This window comes from Apis laboriosa, unplaced genomic scaffold (assembly GCF_014066325.1).
Source record: "Apis laboriosa isolate Shangri-la unplaced genomic scaffold, ASM1406632v1 scaffold34_cov151, whole genome shotgun sequence".
Classification (NCBI taxonomy): Eukaryota; Metazoa; Arthropoda; class Insecta; order Hymenoptera; family Apidae; genus Apis; species Apis laboriosa.
In genome coordinates this window covers 6,167,355-6,193,283 of record NW_025222928.1, presented here as the reverse complement: position 1 = coordinate 6,193,283, position 25,929 = coordinate 6,167,355, and the positions used below count along the sequence as shown (strand labels likewise).

At 36.9% G+C, this 25,929-nt stretch overlaps 1 protein-coding gene across 4 annotated transcripts in view; it reads right to left on the bottom strand.

Annotated features, from left to right (window-relative positions):
- LOC122715275 (solute carrier family 12 member 4) overlaps positions 1–25,929 on the bottom strand; it is a 154,363-nt gene that overhangs the window by 13,853 nt on the left and 114,581 nt on the right. For 3 of the 4 annotated variants that reach the window (XM_043937335.1, XM_043937336.1, XM_043937337.1), the window contains exon 4: positions 592–692. In XM_043937335.1, coding sequence (XP_043793270.1) covers positions 592–692 — 101 coding nt within the window. Of the gene's footprint in view, positions 1–591; positions 693–19,404; positions 20,933–25,929 lie in introns of those variants that run through there. The other variant, XM_043937338.1, reaches the window with a different exon arrangement.

The window sequence follows — 25,929 nt, the reverse complement described above, 5'->3', positions numbered from 1 at the left end:
TTCTCTCATTTTTTTTTTTTTTTTTTTTTTTTTTAAAGAAGGACCCTTCTTCTTTGGAGAAAAGAGAAGCCGGAACGTCCCAGTTTTCTTATCCACGTTCAACTTTCATCGCGCTTTCATCACGCGACGAATTCGAATTACAAATTCACCCCCTCGAATTACTTTCACCCCTTGGACTGTTAATTTTGTTTAAGAAGAAGAAGAAGTAGGCGAAGAAGTGTCCAAGAAGGATTTTGATTTTGATCGAAATTTTGTGAATTTTTATCCCCTCCCCCTTTTTTTTTTATTTTCATAATTTAATTATTTTAGGAAGAAATGAGGAGATATAGACGCGGATTGACGAGTGCAAACGGATAAATATTTATTTAAACCAATGGCAACGATGGTGAATATTTCAACAATTTAATTACGAAATGGCGAGACGATGATGAATACTTCAACAATTTAATTACGTAATCTAATTAAAGTTTGTAAGAAGGTAATTCAAAGGTAATTTACATTCGAGCCAAGATCTTAACTTATTTATAGAAGGGTGGCGTTGTCGATTGATCGAAGTGCAAGCGGATGGAAGTGAAATATATATTTACTTACGCTATAGAGGAAGAGATTCGTCTCGTATTCCGTATTCTTCTTCTCGGAATTACCGCCGCCCACCATGGAGTCGCCATCTCCACCAGCGCCGCCGCCATCGCCTGCAAGTAAGAGAAAGATTTTCTTCGTATTTCTTACGTAATTGTTGCAAAGAGGAAAAGAAAAAGAAATTTCATTTTCTCTTCCTTTCGAGAAGGAATCGAATATCATTGATCGATGTGCAATGTCGAAAGATAATATTGATAGGGGAACAAAATATAAGAAAGAAAAAAATATAATAAATGTTGTTGAATATAATATTGAAAAAAAGAAAAAAAAAATAGCGGACGATTTTAAAAGAATTTGTTTTATTTCTCGAAGAAACTTCGAGTGGATGATCCGAATGGATTAACTGGATATGGATAAAATTTGTTTTTCTATTGATTCGAATATCTGTTTAATAGATTGGCAAAGTTTTAATAGAAATACAAGAGTGGGAATGGGAAACGTTTTGGTTAAAAAGTTTTAATAGGCGTCGAGAGGGATAGGCGCATTGATAGTTTGTTTGCAACACGAGAAATTGACTTTTTCACCGTGATATGTTTTTTCTCTTCCTCCTCCTCCTCCTCCTCCTCCTCCTCCTGTCTTTTTCCTTTCTTTCGAACCGCAACTGCGAATTGGATTTCGATCGACCGTTTCTTTTTCCGCTCGTGAAACGATTTACACAAACAAATAAAAAAAACTTTCTCTATTTTCTACTTTCAATTTAAATGTTGGTAAAAGTTGGAAAAGCAATTTTAGTTTGGAACGACGATAAGCTATTTTTAATCGAGCGTTGGTGTAATGTAAAAAATTGGTGTAATATTGAAGTATTCTTAAGGATATATTTCGTTTGTAATTTCGATGTTGAGAAGAATCTGGTTTGGATAAGTTTGGTTTTTGAATCAAGTGGGTTATTAGTAGTTCGAGTCGAGCATTAAGTCCTTACAGTGGAAAAAATAACTTTAACAGGTTTATCATCAATACAGAACTTTGTAAACGTCGTTAGATAATAATTCGATATTAATCCAGTTTCATTCGAAAATCCAAAGATTAGTAGTTAGTAGTACAAGTCAATCGATTGACCGCCATCGTAATTCTAATTATCTCTTCCCTTTTAAATCCGTCAATTAACTTCTAAAAATATCTGACTTCAAAATAATAATGAAAAAAAAGAAGGAGGGAGGGAAAAAAGGAAGGCCTTGAAAAAAAAAATAATCTAATTGAAATAGATGCACGGAAAAATTCCTCGTCCATTGCATTCAGATTAATACATCGGATCGATCGGATGCAGCAGAGGTAACAAGAGTCCGCAGAGGCGTCTCGACGTGCTTCGACGTCGAATCGACGCCCGTTACTACCGCGACCACGTATTTCTTCTCCCTCAATAACGGATTACGTTCGAGCACGTTTCAATCCAGTCTCACATTGTGAATTCCACGAATATATTCTTCCTTTCCTTTGACGAACGTGGTTTTCATCTAGTTACCGTAAGGTTAACCATTATTGGCAACACTGCATAGAAAAACACGTGAGAGAATACAGATTCCAATTGATACGATTTTTCTGTATAGAATTAAAAATTATTATAATGTAAAAAAGTTAAAGAAAAAAAATTACACTATTTTTTTTTTGTATCTTTAAATAAAATAGACTAGATTTTCAGAAAAAATTTATATCAGATTTGTTTTGTATTAGATGTTATTATGTATTTTTAATAGATAGAATGTCTTAATTTTTTGAGATATTAAAAAATGTTTTAAACATTGAATGATTTCGAGAAGAAATTAATTTTCTATAAATATAATTCCACATTTTTTTAATGTATAAATAAATTTAGCAAGTTATTCTCTGTAAAAACCTACTAGATATGTTTCATATTTAATTATTTCTAATTTTTAGATTTATATAATTGACTCGTGGATTAAAAATTATATAATTTCATTTGAAGAAATAAAGTTAACCTTTATAAATTCTTTTTACCTGTATATCTACGAAAGAATGAATATCATATAGCCCATTTAATTTTTATTCTAAACATTTTTTTAATATCATGAAAAATAAACGAGATATTTCATTATATAAAATTATACGAGATACTTGGTATATTCCTGAATGACAGAGATAAATATAAAAAGATATACTATCGCAAAATTTCCTTCATTGTCACTCAAACACCAAATAACTATATTTCATCGAAAATATCATCGTCTTAAAAAAAAGATTATCTCTTTCTTAGGGAATTTCTGTCCGATTAAATGAACGATCAACCGAAATAGCAGAGCGAAGCTTTCTTCACGCGGAGATTGAACATCCCTATTCGCTGCATGTTTTCTTCTCTCGCTCGTTCCCTAGGGGAAAAGTTATGAGAAAATAAAGACTCGACACCGAAACGTCAAGCGTCGAAAGAAAGCTGTAAATGGAAATTCCTGTCCCGCAAAAAAGGAATTCTTTCCTGATCCTTCTTTGCCTGGTTAAATTTCTATTACATAGGTTAACCGCTCCATAGGGAAAAACACTTTTTCCACTAGAATAATTTGATCGTTATGATAACGAGATTCTTGAGCAGATCTCGGCCTCGAGAATGATGAAGCAATTAGAAGAGAGGGACTCGATATTTGAAACAAGCTTCCCAAGATGCAATATACAGAGACAATTGGGTTGCATTGTAGCGAATCATTTAAAAACTAGGCCAGTCAATATTAACTTGCTGATTTGTCTCTTTGTTCCTTTGTCTTCATCCGCTCGTTGCGATATTCTGAAATCTGTAATAGGGATCGTCGAAGAAAATTCGTTTTCATCTTCGAATTTGATCTTCTCCAATCCTAGCAAGTTTAATCTAGTAACTTTTCCAATCGAATCAAAATTCAAAATTCGAATCGTTTCTTTATTTCACGTCGTGAAGTTGGATCTTAGAATTGAATTTATAAGTTTTTAACGGTACGTTGGTCGAATAACAATAGAAATGGAATAAAAGAGATCGAAAAAGAAAATAGAGTAGATGGCGCATCGGAAGAGATGGCCGGTGCTGATTCGGCCAGTTTGTTTCCGCTCTTCTTTTTGTGTCGGTGCAGCAGTTTCTTCGAGTGAGACAGGACGGAGAGACACGTGACAGAGTACACCGAAGAACTGTATACACGATTGTATAGAAAACGGTTCGATTTGCTTTTCCAATTCCCCCGTTTTTTGTTCTTTTGACTTTCCGTCGTTTCTTTATTGGTCAAACCTCTCGAGAGTCTCGATTCTTTCGAACAACACGTTTCGACTATCCAATTTTATACCCGCTTCTTCGAATCCTTGAATCAATTTTTACAAGAGAATGAAAATTCTCCTTCTCTCTTGTCTTTTATTTTTCTTCACGATTTATTTTACTTTCAATATTATTATTTCGAAAAACAAATGTTTCTACTTTTTATTTTAAAGTGATGAAAATAATAATTTTTGGATTTAAACTGATTTAAGCTTTAACTTAAGGAAGGATTGATCGAATGAAGCTGCAAATTGAAGGAACAATTTCGCGGATGCTGACGATACCGTCTTGCGGTTACTCGAAATTCACTTACTTCTCGTCAGGTGCACTTTAACTTGGCACGGAACACCGGCAACCATAATTTCGAGCTCAATAGGATCTTTCCAATTTCGTGCAAATCGTTGCGAAATCAATTCAATATCCAATACAGTTTCCAAAAGCTTTGGCCATTGTTTCCAGCGGCGCAATCGCAAAACTCCAAAGGTAATTAAATCGGGTAAACACGAGTAACGAGAAATCGAAAAAATAATATCGAAAAATTTTTCGAAAACATATTAACCATCTCTTTTTATTAAACTGTTGAATATGATACGAAATCCCCAATTTTACACTTTTCAAAAATAAACGACTAAATGTATGAATAATATTTATCGTAATTTAAAACTAGTTAAATATTATCAATTGTAATATACAGAGAAACAAATTGTACAAATTGCAACGAATTATTAACTTCAACGTAACATCAAAACATTTATCGATATATTTTCGTTAATAAATCTCTAAATCAAAATTCTTCGATCAATCAATTCTGACAAACTTGACATCGCCGCAATAATGACGTCCAAGGATGCACAACAACACCTTCATTAAAGAGCACGACACCATTTAACTGCAGTTTCGAGTTTCACGCATCCCTAATTATTTTAATGGGCAGATATTTGCTACCTTCCATTACGCTCCTGGCCGCGAACAACCGCGTTAAAATCGATCTCGACTGCGAGCCGTGGAGTGGCGTGGCGGTCGAGATCTGGCTAATTACCATGCATCTGCTCGTTATCGGCCGAGACACCGAGTAAACACCGAGAATGGCCGTAAGGTATGCGGGGGAGGTGGATTAATTAGAACGTGAATTCGAATGGAAAAGGGGTATCGGTCGGTCGATGTTTACGATATTAATTCCACATTTCATCGTTTGTACACATCATCGAATACACGAATTTGAAATATATATACAAGAGGAATCCTTTTCAACGTTTTCATTTTGGGGGATATTTGGACATGTTGATCGCTGCAATGGAAACGTGAACGGTCGATTTCATATTAGCATAATGTTTGACTCGCAATTCGAAATAATCCTGTATTGGAAAACTTGTGAAGTTCTTCGCTCTCTTTGATTTTGTATTTCGATTTTTCGATTGATTCGAAAAATATTAACGAATCATCGTCGAGAAAAATTCGATCGATTTTTATATTAGATCGTAATAAATTGGTTGGTAATAAATGTCGTTTCGATGCTAATCGGGAAGTTCTTGGATATTAAGACGAGAGTTAATTTGAGTCGATACAATTTTATTGATTTCAATTGTCTTTGTAAGTAACCGGTTTGCTCTCGTTTTCTTCTCGATCGGTTTAATTATGTTTACGCGGAATTTGATAAATGGAACTTTTATATGATAAATATAGATATTTCGATTTTGATAAATTCTCGAAATATTTTGTAAAAAAAGAATAAATGCGAAGATTCAATAGGATTTCCAATTTCAATTGTCTTTGTAAGTAATCGGTTTGCTCTCGTTTTCTTCTCGATCGGTTTAATTATGTTTACGTGAAAATTGATAAATGAAACTTTTATATGATAAATATAGATATTTTGATTTTGATAAATATTTTGTAACAAAAGAATAAATAGCTGAACGCGAAGATTCAATGGGATTTCCAATTTCAATTGTCTTTATAAGTAATCGATTTTATTCTCGATCGGTTTAATTATATGAAATTTGATAAATGGAACTTTTATATGATAAATATATAGATATTTTCGTTTTAATAAATTCTCCAAATATTCTGTAAAAATTGAAAAATTGAATGAAATGGCTCGCGTGAAGATTCAATGGGGTTTCCAGGGCGGGAAGTTGCGCAACCGCGGGGAACTTAATTACGTTAAGAAGCGTAGAGAGAGAAAGAGAGAGAGAGGGAGAGAGAGAGAGAGAATAACAGGAAGTGTCGTCAGTGTAAACACTTGGATAGGAGCGAGCAAGTTACCCTAAGTGGCTGAACTCGCGGAGAACGGGCTTCAAACGCGATTAATTCACCGACACGTCTTACATTCCCAATTCTTAATTGATTCTGCCCTCGAGAGCCAAGTTTCGGGACATGTATGTATATATAACTTTCCTCCCTATTTCTTCGTTCAATATATTTGTTTATGACAATTTTCGAATTAAGAAGAGAAAAAAATTGTTTCTTAGAAGAGCAAATAAAGATTCGATTCATATTCATTTAAAAGAAAGTTTCCAAAAAATTTGTTCAATACTCTTCTTTGATAATACATGATTATTCGATACGAATGATCAATTTTTCCTTACAAAATGAAAATATCGTATTGTATGTTCGTCCATGTTCGAATCAAAATGATTGAATTCGTATATATAATTCGTTATATGTTAACGATCGGCTTCACCAAACGGTCCTAAACTCGCGCGAATTTTACACGTGTACAACAAGAACAACAAGAACAACAACAAGAGCAACAAACTTCCCTTCTACCTATTCAAACACGGATTTTCGGTGCGGAATAGTTGGAAACTTGGTCGATCCGGGCTCAACCGCAAGCAACCAGATTTTCACGCGATTACCAACTTCCCAATCCCGAGAATAACTACCATCCAATCCCGATAAACCATCCATATTTAAAGATTCCAATTTTTCCAGTGTTCCAGTGTTGGTGGTTAACAATCTGATTTTAACAATCGAGCCTCGAATGTCTCGAGGGAACGAAACGAACGAGGGTTGGAGGGGGGTAAAAATGGCGATGATTCAACTAAACCGGAGCATCGGGTCAGGGGACGGATGCGATTCTTCGAAAGATTCGAGCCAGATACGAGATCGAGCAATTGGAACGCGAACGATAACGAGTGGGGTGGGAGTTTGGTTGGGTTGGAGAATTTGAAACTGGTGAGGACATTTGCCAAATCGGTGCCAGACCGGCGGACCGATGGCCCACAATTTCTCAGCGCTGATCCGCCACGAGAATTAAGCAGACGATGCACCACGGGCTTCGTAAAAGTTTCCGCTTGCTTTCCTTTTTTTCGGCCAAGTTCTCGGGATTATTGCTTGGACTAGAAGTGGTTAACCCTTTCCAAGGATCTCGTTCGAAATTTCTTTGGTTCGACTCCCGATTAATGAGGATTAAATAGAAAATGCACGCTGAAGTTAGCCTTTTTTGACCAAGTTTTCGGAATTATTGCTTGGACTAAATATAATTAACTCTTTCCAAGGATCTCGTGGATTCGTTTCGAAATTTCTTTGCTTCGATTCGTGATGAGAATTAAATAGAAAATGCACGGTGAATAAAAGTTAGCCTTTTTTGACCAAGTTTTCGGAATTATTGCTTGGACTAAATATAATTAACTTTTTCCAAGGATCTCGTAGACTCGTTTCGAAATTTTTTTGATTATATATCAAAACTGGTTAATCCTTTGAAGTCATGGACTCGATATTCCGTTTTTATTCTGAAAAAGATGCAGTATGCAAGTAAAAATTTCGATTGCCTTCCTTCTCACAATTCAAAATCAAGTTTCAAAAATTATATTCTTGTATTGGATCAACTTTCTGAAGTTACGTGAAAAATCTATTTCGACCATTTTTCAAGGGAGAAGTTTTAATATACGTATATAAGCTCGATTCGATATTGCAAGTTGATTGGAGCGTGACAGATTTGATTGGCCTCCTCCCGCCCTTCTACGATTGCGCGGAATCCGCGTAATTACGTAATTATACCCCGTTAAATCGAATCGGTTTAAACCGGACACGTTCCACGTGATCCGAATGAGATCCGAAAGACTCGACGAACGATCGTTCCTCTGCATTCTTATTTTATTTATCTTCTTATAATCGAGACAGTGACGCGTATTCGCGTATTCGAATCAAAACAAAACAAAATCAATAATCTCCACTGTTTCCAACGAATATAAACAAAACACTCTTCTTCTCTTTTTTCTTCTTCTAATCTAATCTAATATTCACATCATTTTCGTTCACATTCGTACCCACTTCCTCTCCAGTCGAAGCAAACCTTTCTCATAGTAAATTCTTCCCCTCCAAAAAAAAAAAAAAACTATATTCTGTTTCAAATCGAAGATCGCACGTTCTCAAACATCTTCAAACATCTTCAAACATCTTCAAACATCTTCAAACATCTTCAAACATCTTCAAACAACTCCAAACAACTTCAAACGCGTTTAAAAACGATTGAGATTGGAAGGTGAATGGACGGGAATGGCCGCGCTCGGCAACGAAGGGGATGTATGCGTGTGCGTGCGCGCACATCACAACCTCGAAATGGTAACAATGGCGGGCGTGTCCCGGCTGGTCGGTGGCCCAATTTCTCGGCTCGGTGGGACGACGATAAATCAGCTCGCGGCGCGGGATCGTGGCGGCAACGGCGTCGCGACGATATTATTCGGCATTTCAACTTTATTGCGACGACAGTCAGGTGGCGATTATTGGTACTCGGTTGATTTACGCCGATCCTGGTGAGAGGGAAATGGCGAACGAAATGGCGTTCTTTGAAATCTTGGATGAAATGATTGATGGACGAGATGAAATTGATCGTGAACGTGGGATGAGAGTTTTTAGAATTTTTGGAATTTTTGCGATTGGTACGAGGAGTCAGGATCATTCGCGAATTTTTTTTTATTATTGATCAGATTTCGTTCTGTTATTGATCTTTGTTAGGTAGAACTTGTCTTATTTAATTATGCAATTTACGCAAAGAGGAGGGAAAGAGTCGCTTTCGATCGAATACCTAGACATAGGATATCAAGGATTTGGTAAAGAGAAAGCAGGCAATGATTACAATTTACGATTAAATTTTAAAAGAAATAAAGATGAGATGTGAAAAAAATAATTTTTATGGAAAAATATTCTACGCCCGATGAATTGAGCGTAGAAGCGTGACCGTGAGCTGTCTAAATACGTGTGTTAAGGTGTGTTAAGCTCGAGATAGCAAGAAACGTCACATCGTGAAGCATCCTTACAATGGAAACTACTTAACCCTCCGTTCGCCCTTGTCCTAATCTCGTCTAAACGCGCCCAGTACACGTTTTTCGTCGTCGGAAAGGCCACTCGACCGGAGCCAGATTTGGTTGAATCAACGGAATGCTGACTTAAATCGACTCTTTGAAACGGCTAACCCATCCTTTGAAATTTCTTCAAAATTGCATATTCTTGTGTATGTAAAATTAAAATTTGTATTTATGCCAAAATTCGTATTATTCGTATCATAGAAGTAGAAGTATCCTGTATTAGAATAATTGTTATGTTAATCTGGTGCAAATTTTAATTAATTAGTTTCAATTAGGATTTTTATTCATTTGTTTCTTATTTTTTAATTCTTTGCGCTATGAGATTATGTCTGATAATTATTATTCTTTCTCGAGAAAAAAATCCGGCAAAGGATTATTAATTTTGAAAGTTAAAATTATGCAGATATTTTTCATAGAACACATTGTTATTTTACAACAGTACTAGTATAATTTTTAAAAATTAAAGTTAACCAAATTTTAATTAATCCAATACAAATTTTCCTCTAAGACTCTTTGTTGGTTTAATAATATTAATAATTTTATATATTCTCTCACTGTAAATTTTGAATAAATCAAAATCCAATATCTGATATTTTTCTCAATCAAAGAAATGAAAACTGAACAACAAAAACTGAATTTTCCATTCAATGCACGAAAAAAAAAAAAAAAGAAAGAAATCTTCGAATCTATTCAAACCGTATCTCATCCTTGAGAATTGTGCAAGGTCCGCGATATCCTTTTAACAGGGATCGATCAGCCACTCGAGCGATGGCAAATTCGATTGGATCAACAAAGTGCTGGTCCCCCGCAACCCCTAAACGAGCTCGTTTTATTGCATCCCCTCATAGACTGGAGTTAATAAATATTCCACAAAAACTGTCTATTCCACAAAATCGAATAGCTTCTTTTAATCGAATCAATAGAATTTTTTTTGAATTCGTCATTCAAACGAAAGAAGACGAAAGGAGAATATTTCAGAGAGAAATTTGACGTTCACGTGACATGGATTAATTCGCGAATTTCAGTAGAACAACTCGAGTGAGAAACTGTTTGTTCCCTAATTTCGTTAGGTTCGACGAAATGACGACAAATGGCCAACCGTTGCCTCTTCCGCTGATCAAATTAATTTATGATCTCTCCGCTGAACTTGCTTGAGAAACTGTTCAACGAAGAATTTCATTGTGCATGGACTGTTAGCGGCTGTGGCTTGTTCGTTGAAATCTGTTTGTAGAAGGAAAATAGAATTAGCAATGAAATTTGAGCGAGAAAAGTGAAGGCTTCTTTAAATTAAATTCTATTTTTTCCTTGTCAATAATCGAATGAAAAAAGTGTATTAAAGATGTGTAATGAATCATAAGAAAAATAGTATATATGATATGAAATCAAAGAAAAATAATTTCGTAGAATTTCGTGCTGGCGAACCCCGGATCGGGGTCTACACGTCTTTCGTCAAGGCGTCCAAAATTATACTACGTGTGGTGTAGTGAATAAATTCTTAATCTTAATTCTGGTTCAATCACAATTCAAAGTTCTCTTTATATTTTATCAAACTATATATAGAAATAGTAAAAGAAAAAGAATACTAATAAAATATTGACATTCTACCTGTTGTAGAAATGTAAAGAGATAAAATTGTGTAACGTACTCCTTACTGGAAATTAGAGGAAATCGGATGGAAAAATTTAGTTTGTTTGCCTGCATCATTTTTTACTTTTACGAAGCCAGTTCACACGAAACTTGCAAAATGTTATTATTACAGGCTTGTATAAACTTCTTCATTGTTCTACGAGACTTAAGTGATTTTATTTACTTATCGAAATATTGAATTATCGTTGTTTGCAGAAGTGGAATTTCGAAATGAAATAAAAATTCGTTTCGATAAAGATGCAAAAATAATATTTTTATAAAAAAATTCAATTTTTGAGAGAAATAAAAAAAAATAGAAAAATTAAGAAAAGTTGAATTCTTTACGAATAATTTCATTTTCTTGAAAAAAAATAGAGAAAAATCTCTCATCTTTCTTGCCAAAAATTTTCAGAGACTCGAGATATTTTTTTTACAAATACTTGATACACGAGTATGCAACGTTTAAACTTTTTTCTCTTTCTTTCTAAAATTCTTTCGCGTTTTATTTTTTTAACTCTTTTAATTTTCCTTCTCATATAACCGATCATTAATTAAAGTATTCTTCTTTCCTGTTTTCTCAGTGGACTATAAATCATACAAAATAACAGATACAAATCTCACAAAAAAAGAAATAGTCTGCTTTTTTTCCTATCTCTGAGGGCCTCTTAATCCATTCTCTTTAGCAACAGCTGTGTACAGCTTTCCTTTCTGTTACGCCTCTGTTTTAATAATCTTCCGCTCTCTTTTACTACGCCTCTCTGCCATTTTATGCGTGCCCAAATCTTCCTTTCCTATCCTGATACGAAGCAATCGCCTGGAATATCCAACGACTGGAATAAATAGGGGTAAAGTGCTTGGACGCTCCCAAGCACTTAAAGTGATATTTTAAATTCTATATCTATGTCAAAAAAAAAAAAAAAACCACAGAAAAAACGCATGATACAAAAAAATTTATACACTGGAATCGAGAAAAAACGAGATATCTCATAGGATTCCGTGCTGGTGAACCCCGAATCGGGGTCTACATATCTTTCGCCAAGGAGTTCTCCCGATATTATTAAAATTACCTTACATTACATAAAACAAATTACCATAATCTACATTATTATCTATATTATTTCCACTATTCCACCGATTCCATAAATTTATTCTAAAATTGAGCGCTATGAGGAGAAAAACTCTCGTTATAATGATAATTTTCTTCGTCTCTATTCATTTCGAAACACCTCTCCAATATTTTATCCGTCGCTTTATCCTTAATTTCACATTTCGAAAACGAAAAAGAATTATTGATTCCAATTTATTCGAACCCCATCCCCCTTATTTCCATCGAATTCGTATCTCGCAAAATGATTTTTGGATCCGTTTAAAGGCCACGAGGAAGGAAATGAACGCGCGCGCACGATAAATGAATTGGGTGACGCGCGTCCCATATTCGGCTCGCATAAATTCACCGTGAAATAAACTCTTCCGGCCGGGATGTTTTTCCATCCGCAATTTCGACGATTTACCGAGGTCCACGGGTTTCGCGCCGCGTAAATTCCGTCGTCTCGCGGAATCTGCTCGCCGCCCGACGTCTCCGCGCTCGTAAATCTCGCCATGGGCACCGCGATATTCGCGCTCCGGAGGAAGTTGCAGCCATTAGAAGGGGAGGGATTCTACATCGACGATGCTCCACTTTTCAAATTGTAGGCCAACCAAGTGGTAGATCTTCAGAACAGCGTGGAATATTCGAGCGTCCCTGCAATTTGCATATCTCACTATGAATATTCGACATCCTTTCTCGTCGCCATTTTTTGGACACGATGTTTCTTACGATAGAAAAGGATTATCTCGTAAGCTGATCCTTTTCGATCCTTCTTTTTCTCTTCTTCTTTTCTTTTTTTTTTTATTATATATTATTTCGTTATATTTCGTTGTTTTTTTTATGGCGATTTTATTGGAAATTTTATTGAAAAGAACGACGAGCCCATACAAGATTCCTTTTCTTTCCATTCTTAGGAACGTGATATTTTTCTTTTATTGTCATTTCTTAGGAAAGCTTAGAATTTCGTTTCTATTATTATTATTTTTCTTTCTTTCATTTTGTTTGCTTGAACTGTACGTTATCTTCACGTAACACATAAGAATTTTTCACGATTTTTCTTGACCCAAATTCTTCTTCCTGTTTTTCAGCGTGTTTTATTCTCTTTGTCTTCTTGGCAGATGTATCTTGTAAATTTTCCAACATCACGGCTCCCACGAGTGATTCCGAGTAGTGGTGGTATATCACGACGAGCGATACATCATATTATGCTTCTCTTTTTCTCGCGCACTGATTCTCTTCCTATCAATCTCTGCACGAATAGAGTAATTTTTATCTTCCATCATTTCTATCATTCTATCATTTGTTGAAATGAGATTCGTATTCGCAATCGTATGAATTATTCACTTAAACATTATCGTTACCAGAATCAGATCGACAAAATCAACTCGATTGTTTGCGAGTCAATGATCCATCTTCGAAGGTATAATTTCTTCAAAGCTCTGTATTCTGCACTTCTTCTGTATTCGTCATCATCATCATCATCATCATCATCGCGAAGGAAATTCAAATTCTTAATTATCGATTATTTAAATTCCTTCTAAGAGACAAGTTTCTTGTATTTCTTACGTTCACAACTTCCGGTTCAACTTTCGTCCACATCGCGGAAACGATACATAACTCTCTTCTTTCTCTCTTATTATTCCATCTCGTCTCCATTCAATTCGCATCGGTTTCCATTTGCCAAGAATGGAATATTTCATTAAACGGTTTATTAGTGAAACGATTCCCATTTTCCCTGGAAATGTGACTTTTCAATGTTTCATTCGTTCGCTACTAGGTACAAGCTATGTCGAATAAAAATGAAACGTTGTTGCGAAAATAGGAATTTTTTTTTTCACCTTTGACGAGTTTTCGAACGAAGATAATGGAAAAAGTGTCGATATTTGAAAATTATAGTTTTGCGAAACGATGGAAAATAGTGAGATTTGATTTAAAAAAAAAAATATCACGTATTAATATAGATCTGTGATCTATATTATTGGATCTTAATCTTCCTCCCTTAGAACATTTTTTATTGAAAAATTTCCAAATTTTTTTTCGATTATTTAAAAAAATAACGCGTTATCGATAGAAAAACAAGTTTATCAAAGATTCTTTCCAATTAGAAAGAACATTAACATTACGTTACGTAAGGAATTGTAACAAGATGTCTGATCGTACACAGACCATTTTCACTTAAACCTTCTCTCCTCCAATTATTCAATCCCGATAACTTTAATTAATAAGAAGTCATTTCATAATTTTCTCTGGAAAATTGTCCAAAATAAATCATCGAGCGAGGCAGGATCGATTCATATCAATCAAATCGATCCGTCAGCAAATTCGTTTCTCGTAAAAGCGGAAGAGCCGTCACTTACACGCCACGCCATAATTTTTTCGCATGAAATATATGATCGGTTGTCGGAGAAATTCGCCTAGGGAGACGGTGCCTCGTTAAATTAATGGACGTTCGCGCGAAAACTAGAGGCTGTTTCCAGCTGTCCCCCACGATACAGTTTCGCTCGCGTCATCGAATCGTTACGTCGATTTCCGGTGCGGTGCATCGTCGAGTATCGAGGTTGGAAATTTTGGAAACAATCTATTTTCTTGATCACGCTTCTCTATCCGACATATTTTCTATCGCGAACTTGTTAGAAATCGGTTGGAACCGAATGGAACCAGTTAAAACCAGTTCGAAATAGTCCGAAACGGTTAGAAACGATAAAATCTTGGAAAAATACCGTTAGATAATTTTATTATTATTTTTTTTTGTTAAAGTTTGATAAAAGGATTGTTAAAAGTTGAAATTTAAATTAGTAATTTTCTCTAAATTTTTTTCTTCTTCAATTTTTTTTTTTTTTTTTAAGTAATCTAAGAGTTCTTTTTTTTTTTTTAGAAAGATGGCAAGACATTTTCCAAAGATAAAATGGATAAAAGATTGCGCGGAAATGAGTAAGCTAGCTAACAATGATTTTGAGATTATCAAAAAATGAACTCGAGCTCTTGTTTCTGTTAACCATCTCCTCTGCATTACGATCTTAAAGATATGCACGACAAACTCCACGGATGTCGGATACAAGGTTTCTCAATGTCCGCAGATCTCTGTGAATGTCGGTGTGTTCCATGAAATGTGAACACACAACGCATGTGCAGATAATCTGCATACATTGTCCGCGGTTATTGTATGCCAACTACTATAGCATTCCGCATACCATAATAATAAAGATACGTGGCGGCCATATTACATGATTCAACAACTGAAAGAGATTCACACTGAAAATACAATTCCCTTATGCATCGCTCTTAACTAACCTGCTTAAAAATTCACACTTTCTAACCTCTGCTATTTCCACATTTAACCATTCTAAACAGATGGCGTTGTTACTGGACACATTAAATTTTTTCTTTTTATTATTTCCATCCATTTCCTATTTTTCAAGAAAACTTCTTCGAGAGATTTACAAATTAACCTTTTCCATAATCTTGAACAATTTTCTATATCCCCTTATCTCCCTATAATAAACGAGCTTCGTATCATCTCGATAAGGATGTTAAGGTAGAAGACAAGGCGAAGAGGCAGGAGAAAATTATATAATTCGCAGCGTGATGACATAACGCGAAAATGTCGTTTTAAACGTAATCATTGCGTTGCCATTCACGTACATTCGCGCAAACAACCGGATACCTTTCGAATATTTATTATACGACACGATTGCATCTCGATTTCTGTACACGTAATATGGTAATGCAAGGAGATGCAGTCCTCCCGACGGAACAACTGACCCGAAATATCTTTCGAAAATACAGGAAGGACAGTTCCTCTACTAGTTATGCATTTTCGAAGTTTCGAAGCCAGCTTCTTCGATCTTTCTTCAAAAAACTATCGTGATATTTCATAAATATTTTATGATACGTACTTTTGTGCGACGTACTTTCTTCAAACCATTTTTCCATCATTTTTGTATTTTATTTAGTTTATTTGAATGTTCATAATAAAAATTTTTATTATGAATTTTTGTCCAAATTTAATAAACATTCGAAATAATCTATCTATCTTTCTTCTTCGTACAATATTTCAGGAGAGGATATTTCTGCGATTAAAATTTGATGGACGAGAAATTTGATAAATGGAACTTGAACAATGGAAAATAAACGAAAGAAAGTTTGGTATAATGAAAATTTGAAGGGTTCGAAATATTCAATGGTGGCCATTTCATGGATTCCTCGTTTAAAGTGTTGAAGTGAGAAAGAAGAAACGAGATTTGACAATCTTCGAGGAATAGTAAAATTAGGGCAACGGTGTAGAGGAAAGAATCGGAATTTGGCATCATCGAAAGTTCGAAACTTCACTTTCTGGGTTACCGTTCGAACTTCCGATGCTTTCTCGAAAGATTGTTACGTTAAGATGGAACTTTATTCCGCGTGAAAAGAGGATCTTTCAGTTCTCGATCGACAGCAAAGATCGAAAGAAATGGAAAAAGTGTTTTCGCTTCACATATAGTTCAAGAAAGTATCTTCCAACTTTTAATTATAATAATAATAATTTTAATTATAATAATTTTAATAATAATAATAATAATTTGTATTTTTAATTATAATAATAATAATTTGTAATTTAAATTCACATATAATAATCATATATAAATTTAAAATATATCGAGGATATTAAATTTTTCTTTCCTGTAACATTCTTAATATGATAGCACATCTTTCATCTTTTCAAAAAAACTGATTTTCCTCGACGAGAGAATCTTTCTCTCTCTTTCTCTCTCTCTCTCTCTCTCTCTCTCTCTCTCTTTATCCAACCTTTTCCACGCCATCAGAGATCTCTTTTTTCCACCCAGCGTGGACTCTTCCTTTGAACCCGGTCGAGTACCGAGCCACCGTTAAATTCAGCGTTACAATGTCACTTTGCACCCCTACCCCAGGAAAACTCTTCTTGCATTCGGACATTCGTAACAAGCTCGCTTCAACCGAGCTTTGCGCATCGAGCAACAAAGCAAAATGGAGGAACTTTTTCCGGGGAAGGAGGGAACACCGCCCATCCAATTTTCGCAGGGAACGTTCTGCGATGATTGGAACATGATCTGGAAAGAGACGTGTACGATCTTTCGAAATTTCCACGAGTTGAAACTCGTGAAAAATCCAGAGATTTTGTTTCATAACAATTGAATCATTTGTCTCTATTATTTGAATTAATTGAGAGACATTCTTTAAAAAAATGCGAAACAGATTTTCTTCTAAAAATTGGAAACATTTTGAATTTTCTTTTCTTTTCCTTGAAAAATTAGAAGGATTTAGATGAAAATTGAAAAATTTCATCTAAGAGATCGATTTAAAAAAAAAAAAAAAAATCGAGTTTGATTTCTTGTTATATCAGTTGATATATATGCTCGAAAAATCCTTTTACACGAACCTCCCTAATTGAATGAACGAAAGATCATCAGCTAAGAGAATTAGGGGAATTACGTGAACAACTTTTATCGTTGAAAAACAGCCCGGTTACGTGAAACGTGTTTGTCCATCCGACAGCCTCGTAGAAATGAAGTTCCATTGTAGTCCCACTAGCTTCTTCAATCGAAATCCCAGTTGTCCCAGTTCCAATGGAATTACACCGCGAAACCAATTTCTTTCCAACTTTCACCCCTCCCCATATCTATGTCCCCATATCGAGCGCACGTATCGGATGAAAGTATTTGGATGGAAATTCGAAATTTTTCGCGATAATTCGATTGGGCGTGTCGTCGAATTGCAAACAAGAATTGGAAGAAAATATCGTGCAGAGTTGAGTAGGATCTCTCTGAAAATTAAATCGCTGTCCCAGATTCCTCCTAATCCGGAAAACTCTTCCCCGGACACGCGATTCTGCAGCTTCTTTTTTACTAAATCTTTCTGCCTTCTCCTCGCGTGCTCGATCGAATTATTCATGGATAGAGCTTTTTCTCGAATTTCCTCGATTCTTTTTCTTTTAAGAGATTTTCTTTTTTTTTTAGTTTGGTAAAGATGACGATTTTTTCTTTTCTCTCCTTCTTCGTGTAAAAATATTTACGGTGAGCAAAAATTTTTTCCTCGCACGTCAGGATGCTTTTAAGGTTATTGTTCGACATAGGTGAAGTGGAACGTTTTACGGTTTAGCCAAGTTATTTCGTGTCATGGTTAAGGGGAACGCGGGTTCTTATATATATTATACAGTGCTTTTGGTGGTTTATGAATGGTGGCCTGAATGGTGCATGCACACACTTTGGAAGAATGGTGCACTTAGAGGCGAAGATAAATATTTAATGCGGCAAATGGAACACTCTTGTACCATAATGTAAACTCGTGATTATGAGTAAAAAAAAAAACGACTATTTTTAGATTTTGAAATTTTATGGATATCGAGAGAAATTTCATTACATTTCACATTTCTTTAAAAAGTAAAATTTTCCAATTTTTCAATTTTCCAATTGTTAAGTATATTGGTATAAATTTGACACAATCTTAGATTTATGAAAAGAAATAATTAATCAGCATAGGGATCCTATATTTTTGAATAAATACCATTATCCTCGTAACGATGTCAACGTTTACAAGTGAAGTTATTTTTCACATTCCACTTCTATTGTTATAAATTGTTCGCCTAAAGCTTGCCGATATACGAGATGACTTTAAATATATCTTCATGAAAAGTTATTTTGACTCGAAAAGATCTGTTAATTTTAACGAAGTCTCTAAATATATTAAAGGTAATCAAGTTAAAGTTATCTTTGAATGGGAAACCGTTCGTGAAATCTTCCATCACTGAGATGGTAAATTAATCGTTGGATTATTAATGGGATACGATAAGAGGATTAAATTATAATTTTTCCCTCGTCGCTTTCGGATACAGAATTATTCTAGGATCGAGAGACTTTTAGATGTGAAAGAGAGGCGAAAAGAAGGAAATTCGAGTCGAGTGGCTCGAGAATATTTCGATTCTTTATGCAAACCAGAGAATGTGAAAAAGAAAAGGTAGTTGAAATTCGAAATCAATATTTTAATGGGACGCGTATTTTAAACGATCTATCGAACCTCACAGAGAGTCTAAAAAGATAGATTGGAAAATTGTTCAAACCAGTTCAAACGTGTCCAAACTTCCTCAAACGATTGATACTACGCTGATACAGTTAAAGAATATACATTGAAAAATTGTTCAAACCTGTTCAAACGTGTTCAAACTTCCTCGAATCCTTGATACTACGCTGATACAGTTAAAGAATATACATTGAAAAATTGTTGAAACCAGTTCAAACGTGTCCAAACTTCCTAAAATTAATACTAAGCCTGATTAAACCTAAAGTAGGTCAGGAAGGAAATTTACAGAAATACCATAATTCCTTGTCACTTACATTACTCCAAATCTTAGATCAAACGATTTCCAATCGCACATCACCTATGCTTAGAAAACGTTACAACATTACGAGACTCTTTGGACCAACTTCTAAAGCAACGATTCTCTAAAGATGAGTGCAACTTTTACGGGAAAAGGTGAACTAGATATAATTTAGAGAAATTGGTTGCAATCGTACCGGCTTCCATTCGAGCTGGCGAGCCATCGGGCATGGTTTTGCCCTGGGACTTTGGCGTGCCCTCGCTCATGCTTTCGCCACGACTTCGATCCTTCGAGGCTGGGTCGGTCTCTCCACTCCTCTTCCACTCCTCTCCTTCTCCTCCTCTTGTTTACCAACTATCGCCCTTTCCCCTTGGAAATCCTCGGAAGCGAACTCCTTTCTAACCACCAGTCTCTCTCTTCGTCTATCCGGTTTTTCTTCCTCTCTTCAAGATCGTATCGAGATTGTATCGTTGACACTTTTTGAACTCGTTACGTTTCTCGCGAAACAAATCCCGACACTTTTTCTTTCTTTCTCTTTTCTTTTTGCTCACTTTGATTCGATCGATTTTAATCTTTCGAAAAAGATGACGATCTTGTCTCTAATTCCTCGACTCTCTCTCTCTTTCGGTTCGATTACTTGGAATATATTTTGGACAGGAAACGAGACACTATTAGACGGGGTAGAACACGGTCGCACACGGAACCCGGACGAGTCTCGCGGAGGGTGTGCGTTGGCTCAACGCTTCAACCTCATCTTCCGCATCCCTCCTTCCACACGGCACACGGAGAGGCGGCTTGGGTTACGCTTGTCTTGTCGCGGTGTCACAAGGTCACGGGATCACCGACAGGATCGGGTGGTCCAGATCGAAAGAGAGGAGCCGCACGCACGCCAGCCACCCAGTGCCGGCTGCTCGCTTGCTCGCTCGCTCGCTCGCTCGCTCGCGCACGCTCCTCTAATTAAACCACGCCGGAACGACGATCCCCGGAAGTGCGCGTCCGTGTTCGGGAGGATCGATCGTTCCGATTGCCACGGAGGCGCATCGACAGGTGAACACGACCGGGTAAATTTCTCTCCCCCTTCCCTTCACTCCTTCCTTCCCTCCTTTATTTCTCTCGAAAAACTTTCCTCCTCCCCTCCTCGATTTTCGCTCGAGTCGATCGAATTTTCCAAAAGGAAGGGAAAGAAAAAGAAAAGCAAAGCAAAGAAAAGAAAAGGAAAGGAAAGGAAAGGAAAGAGGAAAGTCTCTATCTCGAGCAACGAACAGCAAGGCACGGACGGCTCCGTCCACCAAAGGCCGATCCCGCGTAATATCTCGCGAACGAGCAGTTGCGAGAGCAAGAGTTGGAGCGAAGGGTTGGGATTCTCGCGCTGGGGGTGCAGGTCACCACCCCTGGACGCTCGTCTTCCTCGTGGCTCGCGGACGCTGCGGAGTGCTGGACCACCTTCGCCTCCCTTCCCCTTCCACCGCCGCTCCCTCTATGATGCCTCCTCTCCTTCTCCCGTTTCCACCACCCGTTTGACGGCGCTCCGGTCGTCGGTCGGTCGGTCGGTCGGTCGGTGTGTCTGCTGCTCCGTGTCCTCTACCCGCCACCACGCCGCCAAACCTCCGGCCTTCGAAGGAAGTCGAGAGCACGAGCCGATGGATGGATGGATGGATGGATACACGTCGCACACGGTATTAAGAGCAGCGATCACCGTACCGCACCACCGCCACCACCGCCACGACGACCACCACACCGCACTCGGAGAGAGAAACAACCACGACCGGAGGCGCTACCTTCCTCTTCCTCCTCCTCCTCCTCCCCTTCTTTTCCTCCCTCTTCCTCTTCCTCTTCTTCTTCCTCTTCCTCTTCCTCTTTTCGGAGGAAAAGAAGAAAGGAACGGGAAAACGTGTCGACCGAGACGCGGAGTCGAGGAGAGAGGACGTGGCCCGAGAGGGCTTACTCGAACGAACACTCCCGGCTTTTCCAGGCCTCCTCTCCTTCCCTCCTCGCTGCGCACGCTCTATCCGACTCTCTGTTCCTGCTTCCCTCTCTCTCCCCTCATCTCCGTTCCACCCCGCTGTTCCACCCCTCGTTCTTCTCCCTCTCTTCTTCCACCCTTTTCATATCCTCCTTTTATCTCGCCACTCTCTCCCTCCCTCTCCTCTCCTCTTCTCTTCCCTTTTCTCCTCCTCCTCCTCCTCGCCCATCCACCCTTCAAACCGGCATCTTCTCGCCCTGCGTAGCGTCTACGCTTCTTCCACGTATTTTCCCACCGCTTGCTCCCTCATTTTCTCGCACCAGCGTCCCGGGCGTTCTCAGCTTTTCCACCCCCGGACGGCGCAAGCGCCGCTGCATCCACCCCCGGGATTGTACCCCTTTCTCTCCTCTCTGTCCTCCTCCTCCTCCTCCTCCTCCTCCTCCTCCGTACACCGCGCAGCTTCCGAACGTGGGACGAGGATCGAGCGTGTACGTGGACGAGAAACGAAACGAAACGAGAGATCGAGCGAAGTTGGGAGGAACGAAGGATGAAACGAGAAGAGGAGAAGATGTTGCTTTCTCTCTCTCTCTTTCTGTTCCTCCGCGTTGATCCTGCTTCTTCCCTGTAGATCCTCTTACCTCGTCGCGCTCGAGGTAACCGTGTATCTTTTTTCCCTCTTTTTTTCTTCTTTCTTTTTTCTTTTTTATCCTTCTTCTTATTACGTCTGTCGATAGCTTTATTATTTTTTTTTTTTTTTTCTTTTAATTCGGTCGAGGATGCAGCATGTCGCTGTTGCTGATTTATTATTTTCCTCTTCTTCTTTCCTCTCTACTTCCTTCGTTTCGCGATTTCGTTCTTTCCTCGAATCGAGGTATTTACCGATAGATGTATACATGGGAGGAGGAGAAGGAGAAGATTAAAGCGTTTTCTTTGCTTTTTTAACTTGTATATACACGCTCTTGACGTATCTGTGATTATCCAGTTTTTTTTTCTCGAATTTTTGTCGAAATATTTTCCTCCCGGGATAAATATTTCAAGACTTTGGAAGAGAGGGGAAGGGGGATGTAAACGTTTCCCTCGTAAAGTGGAAATATTTTAAATTCCTTTCAACTCCTCTCCTCTGTTTATATATTTCAATTCCCTTCCTCCGTGCTTTCAACAATGTTCGTTGTTTAAACTTTCGCACGTGTATCCCTCGCATCAACGTGTTCCTTTGACTTTCTATTTTATTTACCGTGCGCGTAGGATCGCGTTCTTCCGGTCGTGAGGCTCACCTATCAGATTCATTTTCTCTCTCTCTCCCTCTCTCTCTGGTTACCTCGATTCACGTTCCTTTTTTATTTTTATCTCCGATTACTATTTACCTACGTACGTTTCCTACAAACTGCGTCAAACCTTTGTAATTTAACAATATCACCTCTTTTCCCTTTTCATTTTCTCTCTTTTCTCTCTCTCCTTTTTTTTTTTTTTTTTTTCGTTTTAACAACTTGCGTAAGTTCTTCATTCAAATTCCTTTTAATCTTCCTTCCCTCCATTTAATTTCTCCTCGCTTCGACCTTTTTTCCTCTCTGTCTCTCCTTTATTTTATACAGTTCAGTTTGCCTTCTCTCGGGTAAAAAGTTTTCCATCTTTGCCTCTCGCTGTGCACATACCTACCGACCTTATGCAAATCGCTCTCTCTCTCTCTCTCTCTCTCTCTCTCCTTCATCCTCGAGGAACATTTCGGCTCGATACCAACGTTGAATAATTTTGATCAATTGGTCGATTTCCTCAATCGTTAAACACGAAATACGATCTATCGCGAATAGGGTAACGAAATTTTTGTAAACTTGTGTCGTTTTTGCAACAGTCATTTTGCCAGTGAATCTTTCATTATTTTTCTTCGATAATTGTTAATTTTATTCATTTTTTCCGCTCTACGAGCGGTTGCAATTGTTATATTATTTATTTTGATGAAACAAAGTTGATTTAACGTATTTGTTTGCTTGTTTAATCAAATAGTAGTCTAACGAAATGTATGGAAATTGTTATGGGGAAAATGGCGGGTGAGAGATCGAAGATGTCGCCATTGTCGTTCCAATATTTGAATGAATCTTAACCTAATTCTACGAATTATTGTTCTATAAATTTGCAACTATCATGAGAACTCATATTTCTTTATTTGTGTAGTAAAATAACAAAATTTAACGAATTATATTGGAGATTATTATAAGGCGGAAAATGGCGGATAAAAGATTGTTTGGGATGTTGCTTGTATTTAACGTTTGAAATAATATCAAATTATTTTTGAAAATCAAAGAGAGAAAGAGAGGTAAGATGGTACATTAAATTACTTTATTTCAAATAATAATATTTCCAAGCTAAATCACTCCTTTTTCCCCCTTATTTTCCTACTTGCTTTTTTCTCTGCAACCATTTGATTTCTATTTATCCCTCTCTGTCGCTCTCTGACAATTTCTTCCCGTTCATTTGTCAAATGCCAGACCATTTTCGTCGGTTGACGAGCAATCGGACAACTTGACGTGTCGTTCCTCGTAATTTCGACGAAACAATCGGAATCGTTGGATGCCTGCTCGAAAACGGCGAAAATTTCGCTTTAAACTATGCTGTCGTCGAGATCAAAAAGTCTCGAAAAATTGTCGCGAATCAGTGATATCTTAAACGATTAACAAAGATACTTTTATTTCTTTTGAATCGAATCGAACTTTTATTTTTGAAAATTTTAAAAAATCCTTTTTTCTTTTTTAAGTTATTATAGGTGATCTAAATATACTATGGAATATATATTCTTCGCCTCGCATTAAAAAAATAAATAAGAATACACGATTGATGCAAATCGATAATTCTAATTTTGAAAATATATTTTTATCCTCCTCTATTTTAAACAAAATTCAATAAAAACGACTCAAGAATCCGCTTTTCTTTCTTCTTCATTTCCAAATAATTGTTAATTCCAAAATAATTTGTATTAAAAAAAAAAAATCAAATTCTAAATAAAATCAAGAATTGCAAATTCATCAAAATTTTCAAAAATTTACTATCAATAATATATCGTCCCCTTCTTCATTCTTAATTTCTCAAAATAATTTCAAACTACATTAATATACTCTCTTTCTCATAAAAAAAAAAAAATCCAACCTTGTCTCATTAAAATAAATACGTGGCACTGGCTTTCAAATTTTTATTCGAACACGCCTCTTATCGCGCTTTATACTCGAGAATTTCCGTACCCAGGTGAACTTTTGCGAGACGGGATTGGAACGAGCGAAATTCCGCACGATTTCTTCCTGTTACAACACCATTCGAGCAGCTGTGGGAAAAACTGCGCGTTATTTCCCACGTAAAGCACGATATTTATATCACGCCGCGCGTACGCGCGACCCAAAGCTGACAGCTTAAGCTTAAGCGATGGATCGAACAGCTCTCGTTCTCATTTAATACTCTCGTCTCGTGATGAACGAAAACGAAACGCGAGATTCCATATTTTTCAACGATTTGACTTTTTGATCGCTTCGAATAGTTATTTTTCTCTATGTATATTGTTATTCAAATGTATGTAAATTAATTTGTTACAAAGTTTGTTTGTCGAATGAAAGAAAAACGAAAATGAAATAATAGATAAATATAAATTAAAATGAAATTTTGAGTATTGTGTTTGTTAATTTTTTATTTGTCTAAAGTAATTGTTAATGACATTTATTATAATATGATTGTTTCCAAAATGTTGAACAATAGTTTTTAGTCTCTTTTTCTGTACAACGAAACACGAATGCTTTTATTAGAAAGTAAAAGAAATAATTTTTGAATCCAATTTCGTTTCGTATGTGTCTATATATAAAAACAGAATTGGATTTGAAAAAAATAGGGTTTCATCGGTAACATAGACCTCTGTTTTGAAATGCTGCCAGTAGCGCGATCGTATCGAAGTTATAACGAGGCAGGGTGAACGATGATCGTAAACGATGCAAAAGAACAAAGGATAATAAACTCTCGTTGGTTCGTTCCACTTGATAATCCACATCGACCCTGGCACCCGTTCCCGCGAACAAACTTTCGGGAAAACTACGGTCAACGGTCTGAGTTTACAGTTGGCGAACTTTATTTACTTGGACGAAAAGTAGCCTTGTCGAAAAATCGAGTCGAGCTTATTTCCAGCTTCGAGACGAAAGTTTATCGTACTTGTTCTCCTCGAACGAGGGAAACGAAACGAAAATCCAATGGGGGGGAGTACTGGAACAAGGGAAAATCGAGAGCACCATTAAATGTTATGATTTAATAAATATCACGATAGAGGTATTAAAACCTATTTGCGCCTATTGTAGGATATTTTTAGTAATAATTGCTCGTAAGAGTAAAACGACGCGACAGTTTTCGGTTCGGGAACTTTCGGCCAATATCGAGCAGTATCGAGTAGGATCGAGCAAGATCGAGCAATATCGGGTAAGTTCGGGCAATGCAATAGTTCCAGGCCCTAAAGCTATCTGTTACTTTCGCTGCTCGTAACTTTGTTCTCAATATTTGTTTGTAGAAAATTGTTGAAAAGCCTAAAGAGCTCTACTTCTCCAGTTTCTTCACTCTTAACTTTGCTCTCAGCATTATTCGTGAGTAATAAAAGTAGGGCTTAAAGTTTTTAGGTATTTCCATTTCGTTAGCCTTGCTGCCCATATCTTTGTTCTCGGCATCGTTCTCAAGTAACTATAACCTAAAATTTCAAACTTTTACTTTCTGCTAATTTTCTTATCCCAACTTTGATTTTAA